Below are 9,491 nucleotides of genomic sequence, written 5' to 3' on the forward strand. Positions count from 1 at the left end.
AGCCTCTGATGTCTGATATAAGAAAAATTATGCACAAACTGTTCAATATTTCAATTATTATAAATGAACATTTCAGATGAACTTCATCAGACGACTTTTCTTTTCTCCTACTTGGTCACCACGGTTACGGCTGCTAAACGCTCCTATCAAACATACTGCACAGAAAAATAAAGCGTGCAACCTTGCAAACAACCATGCTGAAATTCTTTGATAAGAAAAATGTTAATCAATTTAATAAAAATGAATTATTCGTTTTTATTATTCAAAATCATTATTAATTTTGTACTATTTTCTAACTGGTAACAATCAAAGACCAGGAGGAGCTTCCCAATGGAGGAGAGAAAAAAAGAGTGAACCTGGGCTAAATATCTTATTAATCATTTTTCACAACATTCCTCACATTTTTGTAAACATAAGTTTATTTTATTTTCTTACTTCCTCTTCTGCATGGTGAGGGATTTTAGTTTCAAGATTTTCATAAATGCAAGCTGTTTTTCAAAAAACTTAAAACTTGCAGAGGGAGTGTGACGGTGTCATTTTTCCTGTCCCGCCCCTGAGTTTCTGGGCCACAGGTCAGTTTGTTTTTCACGCCACAGCCCCACACTCGCTTCACTCCTGCAGAGTCAAGGCAGAACGTAAGTTGAGCTCTTAAACAATAAATGACGTTGTTTTTCATGTTTTTGACAATAGATCATTCATGTATCTTTGGTTTCCTAAGAGTGCTGCATACACACATTGAATAACAACTTATGAATAGACTTTTTGCGGAGTTGTGTTGGAGTTTTAATGACTTCTTTATCCAGCTTCTTTGCTTATGCATTTCCATGTGCTGTATAATTGTTTTATTTACGTTAAATACATCTGTAGATTCTATAGATTTAACTCGGAGTCGAACAGAATCAGGTGAAGTAACTCCTGCCTTTCTTTTATTGTCCAGCTGTAAATCAGCAGAGATGGCTGATCTAATGGAAAATGAGGTATTTAGGGCTTTCACCACCTATGCTGCCATTGTCATTGTGAAGATGATGCTGATGGGGCCCTTGACTGGATACTTCCGCTTCTCCAGAGGGGTAGGTAACAAGAGTAGTGCCCCTTTCTGCGTTTTCATGATTTTATACTAAACACATCCAGGGTCAGTCCCTGGATGTGTTCAGCCTGGATAAGCCTCCCTAAACCGTTTAACTTAGAAGTTAACTTAGAAGTTAGACGGTTTAAGTCAACAAGACTTGTTGGTTTTCCTCCTGGTAAACAGAAGGAAAGATGATGCAAGAAATATAGAACTCCACCCCCCAACAAATCTCCCAGCCTGCAGCTCCACAAAAACAAAAGTCACGTACACACTTTAACTGAGGCACAACCCAGGTTGTAAAAGAGAATGACCAGGCTTAAAAAAAAAAAAAGGTTCTGAAGTGGCAATAACAATCATATGTATGCAGAGGAAGACTTTGAGTCAATGCATGTATTATCTCTGCCATGTAGGCTTTCTCTAATGAGGAAGATGTTGGCAGAAAGTCTGCAGAGGAGAAGAAGAAGCAGCTGAGAACCCATCCCGACGTGGAGCGTGTTCGAAGGTGATGACAGATGACAAAAGGCTGACATTACTCTACATATAACAATAACATACATTGAACAGTGTGATATATTTAAAAACATTTTCTTTCAATTATTCAGATTCATCAGATTAATAGACTGTCCCCTCTGAAAAACAACAAAACCCCATATGTCATTATAACAAGCAACTTATTTTACCCCATAGACACATGCTTTGTAATTTTAGGACAACATATTTTCAAACCATCACACTTTAACCCTAAAATGTTCTGCATGTACCAGTGGTGGATGTAGACATTTTATAAATCAGTGGCCATAAAGGGGCCACATTTACTCAGATAGTAATTTACTCGTCCAACATCCATACACAATTCCTGATTCAGTTAAGTGCACATTTAAGTCATTCTTTGTTTCCTGTTTTCTCTATAGCTTTAAAATAATATGATATAAAATATAAATTTGTAGGTTTATTGGCACTTTTAGGGCCACTCATTTCAACTGGGGCCAGTGCCCCGCCCACCCTGGCCCCTTCTCTAGCTTCGCCCCTGGCATGTGTACATATATGCACATGTAAGCCTATAGCTCCAAGGCTAGATACAGGCTTGACATCCACACATTCACTGAACAAGCATCGACTCGTCCCCAGGCCCAGCAGGTTAAGGATGGATGGGTGGGTGGATAGTTGGAATATCATTATATTCTGTGTGCTGTTGGTTTCCAGGTGTCACCTGAACGACCTGGAGAACATCGTTCCCTTCGTGGTGATCGGCCTCCTCTGGGCCCTGACCGCTCCTGAGCTTTCATGTGCTCTGCTTCACTTCCGCATCTTTGCCGGAGCACGGATCTTCCACACCGTGGCCTACGTCTGTGCTCTGCCTCAGCCCAGCAGGGGTCTGTCCTGGATGCTGGGCATGCTGGTCACCTTCTCCATGGCTTTCAAGGTGCTCAGCACAGTTCTCTTCCTGTAGACAAGACACTGGACCAGTGGACCTGAACCTGTTTTCTTCCATTTGTCACTTTTGCTCCATGTTTCTACGAGCTTCATCTTATCGATTCTTACCATTCATTCATTGCATTCCCTTTAACTTAAAACTATGAATTGGAAATGTATTTTTAATAAACTTTACTATCAAATTTGTGTCATGGTATAAATTTCTCAGTGTAATTGATCAGATAGTGAAACTCACATGCTGCTATGAATGACTGAATTGCTGAAAGTGTGAAGTGTGACTATGTAAGAAAAGAAGGTCATTCATGTGATTACAGTAAAATCCATCTGACTCCTTAAACATAACAACTTAAATGTAACTATAACCAATGCAGAGAGGAATAATATCCACTTACAATGACCATATCCAATAGAAATTGGCGTAAAGTGCAAGGACCAGTGTATAATACACCTGAGGCAAAGTTATTCCATCCGTCATTGGCAGTAATAGTAAAACCAAGCAGTGTTATTCCAGGTCAGGGCTCCTCCCACAGATTACACAACCAGGGTAAATTCCAGCCATCCAGCCACTGATCTTTGGAACTCTCTTTGCTGTTCACTGTGACTTTACAAGAACTAGGTAAGACCTCAGCTGCACACCTCACTACTTCCTCAGGATTCTTAGGAGTTTATAAGTTATTGATACATTGTGTGAAATAATTATTCTTTACATTACTTTACAAGTTTTTTCAAAGTTTGTCTTATAAGTGCATTGGTAGATGCAGCTGCACGTACCAGAGTGGTTGAGTTGGAATCAAGATTCAAGTGAGACGCTAAACAAACAATATTCAGTCTGATTAAATCTAAATGTGTTTTATTCTATTGAGGTATTGAATAAAAGCAACTTGTCCGACACATCTGTTGTTTTAAGTGAACTGTTGCAGACCTGCAACTTTCAGGAAGTTAGTAAACTCTGAGATTGCATAGATCCGTGAGAGAGAGAGTGTGTGTGTTTGTGTGTGAGCGATAGAAGGGGGGGGGGGGGGGGGGGGGCATTGCTCAGTGGACCATACCACTGTGAGGCAAGGAAAGGGGGGGAGGGGGCGATCGGTCAACGTTTAAGAATGCTTTACATTACATTTATAATTATAAATAAATTATAATAATTAGCGAACATGCGTTCAGTAAATGTTGTATCACTATTTAACGTTCTTATTGCTCTATTTGCAATGATATTGAGGGGGAGAACTCTCTGGATGGGGGGAGTTCGGACCCCCTGTCCCCCGTGGGAAATCCGCCCCTGCACAGAGGGATAGCTTTATCTAGTTTGTTATGCTGGTTTCTGTTCCCCTTGAATAGAACAGGGCAGATTGCAGAATGCAGGTACCAATACAATTTTTATTTACTGTAGTATTTTTAAAAGAAGACATATTATATTCATATTCTGGTTCATCCATCTAAATATTCCAGACCTCTCTCTCTCTCTATCTGGGTATGTGGGACACTTATCTCTAGAAACATTCATTTGACGGTTTCACACTTGTCATGTTTGCGGTTAAAGCCCCAAGGTATTGCAGTGTGTAATTTCGGTGTGATGTGGACACATGATATATTCCATGTTGATAAACTGTAAATAAACAGGCTTCGGTCACTTTGTAGCAGCCACTGCTAGGAAAAAGACGAGAGCAACAACAAATTATTCTCCTGTTCGTGGTTCTGTGTTCTGAGTGGAGCTTCACTGATCGGACACAGGCTCAGACCCATTACAGCAATAGTGATTTTAACTAGTGTCATTACTTGAAAAAGTTCACATGCTCTAATGTTCAGAAGAAACACATCACATTCCTCAGAGTTTCCATTGCTGCAGCTCCTCTTTTCAGCCTCTGTCTGAAACAATTGGTTTGCGCACCTGTCCCTTTAAGGCCTTACTCCTGATAAAGCCCAGTCTGCTCTGATTGGCTAGCTGGCCCACTTGGTTGTGATGTTCAATCACTACCTGCATGTGTATGAAATGTCCGTCTCTGCTGTGGCTTGACATGGCTTTGTTAGGGGGGGCGTGCCAGCCCAACCACTTAGTGTGCATTATGCAAATATGAGGCATACACTCCCCAGAAATATTGCGCTTACTACTAATGAAGAGTTTCCTTTCGGGGAGAGGAGCTCCCTTTCAATTCTTTAACCATTTACATACACAAAAGACCTATGTAACATCTGGGCACAAACTGTATCGTGGTCGTATGTTGTTTACGCAGATAGCTTGTCTGAAATCTGAAGTTTCCAAATGCCAGGACTCTACGATATGAAGCCATGCATGTTGCAGTCCTGCGATAACGATCAAAACCTGGTTACAACAAATTAATGGAGTCAGTCAACAGAAACCAGAGAGTGCTTTTACTTTGACACATGCACAGGAAGTGTTTCAGATATTCATGTTGTGACGTTTTTGACGGATAGACATTAAAACTGAGGTGAAGGATCATTTTCACTGTCTTTTCTGCAATGAACCCACACGTGGTACACAGAGTAAATAGGTGACAGCTCAAATCTCTATAGAGCAGCACAGCTCACTCAGGCAGTGTGGACGCTCTAACCACGGGCACTGAAATGAACATGTATTGCTAATAAATATGTGTCCTTAAAAAAAACTACAACAAATAATACAAAGGATGGAGCCTGAAGGACCCTCTTCCCAAGTGGTCTTCCAGCCTTTTGTCAAAACAGGTCTATATCAACCCATTTGGTGCATTTTGATGAGCTTCAGTGACCTTTCTCAGCTTTTATGAAACAAGGGCAGAGAGGAAATGTACATACTTATTATGTGTATTGAGAAATCATGAGCATGTACAATGTGCTGTGGGTTGAAGTTGATCAACTGGTCAAAGGTCAGTTTTACTTGCATTGCTATCAGCTTTGTAACTGAAATATTTACAACATGTTGCAAACTGATAAGCACTAAAGGTTCAGTGTGTAATATGTAGGTGAAAGGGATCTATTGAATAGAAAATAATCTCAGTGATGTCCTCAGGAGTGGGTTATCATCTCAATTGTTCGAATTGTTTTCTTTACCATAGAATGGGCCCTTTTTATTTAAATTTAAAATTTTACACACTGAACCTTTAAGTCCTGATAATGTGGATGTGACAAAAGATGAAGTATTTGAAGTATAACTTTACAAGACGGTCCACATTCTTCATTTCAAGTAGCCTAAAACTGTGACTTCCTGTAACATTATTCTCGATATCTAATTTTTTCATTCCCCTGGAAGAATTTGGTCGCTCTAAAGTGCCAAAGCCATAAATATGTATTTCTGTTTCTCACAGGGGCAATGTCGTCGCTAAGCAGTGTGATGGACAGCCAGGTCCTCCGATCATATTTCACATACGCCACTATTGTCATTCTGAAGATGATGCTCATGTCACCTCTGACATCTTACTTCCGTATGACAAGAAAGGTGCGTTTTCAACACATAACAGCCACAGAACAGAGTGTGGCTTCATACAAGAACTCAAAAAGTATGCAACACTGACCTGCTTTCTGTCCCCTCAGGTGTTCGCAAACCTGGAGGACACGAAATTAGCTTCCTCAGCAATAGACAAGAAACTGGTCCGCACAGATCCTGATGTGGAACGGGTCCGCAGGTAAAAACTGTTACTATGAGGACTAGAGACATGAAGCAAGAACTACTTTGAACTACTGGTATTGTTTAATTTAAGATTTACACCACAAATTTCATAAATCTGTTCTCCTCTCTTCTGATCATTGGAATTTGATCAGCCTTATTTCAAATAATAGGAGAAACACTGAATTAATTAAAGCTAGGGTTGGCGATCCTGGAAAAACACATGAACGTGCACTGCCACTGAATACTGATACAAGCAAACTTTTCTCTGACTCACTTGCTAACTTCTGTCTAGCGTCTCTCATTCAGCGATGTATGTCTCTCAAGTTGCAGACCCCGGTCATGTGCAGTGAGAGCACAGGCAGGTCGGTCAGTGTTTCAGAAACAAATGACCAATCCTACTTTTATATACTAAACCCATAGTCCCCTCCAAATCAAGACCAGACAAATAATAACGCATATGTTATTAGGTAAATGTTCATCAGAAGAAATGAAGATGACGGAATACTAAACATTTTCATTGACTTGAAAACCACTGATGTTCCATCTTTTTTAATATTACAAGAGATAAAAGTAAGGAATCATTTAAAAAACCCATCATTTAAAAACAAAGAACAAAGTGACACAGACACTTGTTGTCTGGCTCCTATAAGTGGTGCAGCCAATATCTCCTGTCAAGAGCATTTATAACTTGAAGGCAGCGTTAAACCGAAGTCGGTCATGTTACATGTTCGGGCAGAGACACATCGTGCACTAACACTTTCCTCCATATGTGTGTTGCTGGTGTCCAGGTGTCATTTGAACGACCTGGAGAACATCGTTCCCTTCGTGGTGATCGGCCTCCTCTACGCCCTGACAGCACCTGAGCCTTCAGCTGCCCTGCTTCACTTCCGAATCTTTGCCGGAGCTCGGATCTTCCACACCGTGGCCTACGTCTGCGCTCTGCCTCAGCCCAGCCGGGCCCTGGGCTTTATAGTGGGCCTGATGGTCACTTTCTCTATGGCTTACAGGGTGCTCAGCACAGTTCTCCTCCTGTAGACATGATATAACTCCCACAATACAATACATTTATTTGTGTGAATTCTACCTTGACAGATTTGCTTAAAGATAAGTGAAATTCTCTCTGTAGTTGAACTGGTCAGTGTGATGGACAATAAAGGACATTTAAATCTCAAAATAAAATCTGGGGACGGACCCCCATGCCCGCCAGTCTGATTGAACCCCTGCTTTCCATGGCCTGTTACTAACAATAGAAATATGAAATACAGCATCATAAAGACATAAAATGTGATGTCAGTTTAAATGCATAAGCCCTGCTGTGATAATTATTTGGGACTTGGAATTAATGAATAGTTTATTATTGTCTGGACTGATCAACGATAGTCAGAAATAATGACTTTAATTATTTTTAAATGATTTGTCTGATCTCCTAATGTGAGGCTCCTGTAATATTTCTACAGGTGAATAAAGACAAACAATCCATCATCTTCAATATTTACTGTTAGTCACTGAAGAACTAAATATTCATTGACACTTCACCTTTCAGTGATGAACATTCACATGTTCATTTGTTCATCCTCAATTATTTGTCAAAACATTTCAGGGAATTTCCACTAAACATTCAGAAATGTATATTCTACTGTATCAGTATCTGCACCTCAGAGAGGGTGATGTCCTGTGACAGTGGAAACATAAATACAAATCAAGTTTCTGTTAAAATTGCTATGACACATTAATTATAAATATATTTCCCTTTATTTTATGGTGGCAGTCGAGATACAGACAGGACAAATAAGGAGAGAAAAAGCCACAACATATAGGGACTATTTATTATGTAATTATTGATTTAAATACAATTTAACAATTAAAACAAACAGTCATGGCAAAAACAGGGAAAAATACAAGAGTGGGAGTTTTTTTCTTTCTAAATAAATAAACTGTAACACTGTGCCATCCTTCACAATGAGCACACCACATTTCCATAGAAATCTAATGTTTGAACCATTTAATTTCTCTTATATCAGTCATAATCCACCAGCAGCAGCATGTGTCTACAGGAACAAGAAGAACCTGCAGGAGCATGTCTATATATATTTATAATGTGAAGAAAACTATATTTTTCCAAACATTCTATCTCTATTTATTTTCTATTTAGATTTTTATTTGTCTGACATATAGTTGTTGATTTTTTCGACTTGATACAATAATGAAAAGTTTCTCCTGGTCTTCACTTTCCCTTTTATCAGTCGTGAGACAGATATCTCTTAGTTCTTGCTGTGTGAGATTGAGGTTATTTGAACACATACACACAAAATATAATTTTTCCACGACACAACAAGCCACATGAACATTTCGTCCCCTTCAGCATCTCGTACTGTAAATCCATTATTACATATTTTCCATATCGTGTTTCCATAAATCGAACTTTCTTCTTGTCTTGTCCACTTCTCTGTATGATTTCCCTAATATGATAAAAACAGAAGTGCATGTCTTTCCTTATTGAACATAGCTTTGTGTATCCATTCCCAGTTATCCCCCACATTTGATTTAGACTTCATTATTATGGCAAAAAATTAACTAAAAACCAATATGTGAGTCTTATTTTATCTCAATTTTTTTATATTATAATTCACATTCGGTTCATTAGTCATTTCCTTAACAGACTGAAATAGAGATTTAAATGAATCCTATTTTGATTACCTCAGCAGCTCATGTCAGAATGAATGATATAACGTGTAATAATGTTCTGCCAAAGGATGAAACAAACACAAAGAACGAGGCTGTGAGAGCTTGGGAGATATTAAATAGCTGTTTCTTTTATATTCTGTGATATACACGTGTTAATTACTGCACATAATTCCACTGTTTTATTCACTCCCACATTGAGATGTGTGGGAGGATTCAAGCTGAATTCAGTTCTTGCTGTGTTCGTGGGAGACGGGAGCAGAGCAGGGCCGTACTGATGCTCTGGAGCCGTGTGTGTGTCTTCCACTAGAGGGAGGCATTTTAAAAGTCAACAGAGTTGCTCCTCATTAGGAGTCATTTATGGACCAGGTGCCGCTCATAAAAGCGCTTCAGCTCAAGCTATTAACTTCATTAGCTTAGCCCAAAACATTCCCCTGCATATCCCACCGTGCAGCTTTTAAACAGCCAGGTGCAGCATATTTACGCCGAGACTCTGAATGCACGAAGCCGCACACAGCTTTAGGATAATTTAACCCAATTTGCTAATATTTTCACTCAGAGTAATTGTCACCAGCGTATTGTGTTGGCTGCTCGGGAACCAGAGTGTGGCGACATGTTCGGAGGTGTCAGCCGCTGATATGATGAATGCCTCGCACCCGCACATGAAGGTGACTGGCTCCGGCACAGCGCAGTGAAACCCATGGGTGG

The 9,491-nt window shown here is 39.7% G+C and overlaps 2 protein-coding genes across 2 annotated transcripts; both read left to right on the top strand.

Annotated features, from left to right (window-relative positions):
- The first annotated feature begins 558 nt into the window (after positions 1 to 558).
- LOC132998559 (microsomal glutathione S-transferase 1-like) lies at positions 559 to 2,685 on the top strand. Its single transcript, XM_061068271.1, has 4 exons — positions 559 to 635; positions 938 to 1,070; positions 1,480 to 1,571; positions 2,273 to 2,685. The coding sequence occupies exons 2-4, from the start codon at positions 954 to 956 to the stop codon at positions 2,517 to 2,519; spliced, it is 456 nt and encodes a 151-aa protein (XP_060924254.1). The 5' UTR covers positions 559 to 635; positions 938 to 953; the 3' UTR covers positions 2,520 to 2,685.
- Positions 2,686 to 3,032: 347 nt separating this feature from the next.
- Positions 3,033 to 7,307, top strand: LOC132998551 (microsomal glutathione S-transferase 1-like). Its single transcript, XM_061068258.1, has 4 exons — positions 3,033 to 3,119; positions 5,800 to 5,930; positions 6,026 to 6,117; positions 6,890 to 7,307. Exons 2-4 carry the CDS (start codon positions 5,805 to 5,807, stop codon positions 7,134 to 7,136), a joined length of 465 nt encoding a protein of 154 aa, XP_060924241.1. The 5' UTR covers positions 3,033 to 3,119; positions 5,800 to 5,804; the 3' UTR covers positions 7,137 to 7,307.
- Positions 7,308 to 9,491: the final 2,184 nt, after the last annotated feature.

Source organism: Limanda limanda, chromosome 1 (genome assembly GCF_963576545.1).
Source record: "Limanda limanda chromosome 1, fLimLim1.1, whole genome shotgun sequence".
Classification (NCBI taxonomy): Eukaryota; Metazoa; Chordata; class Actinopteri; order Pleuronectiformes; family Pleuronectidae; genus Limanda; species Limanda limanda.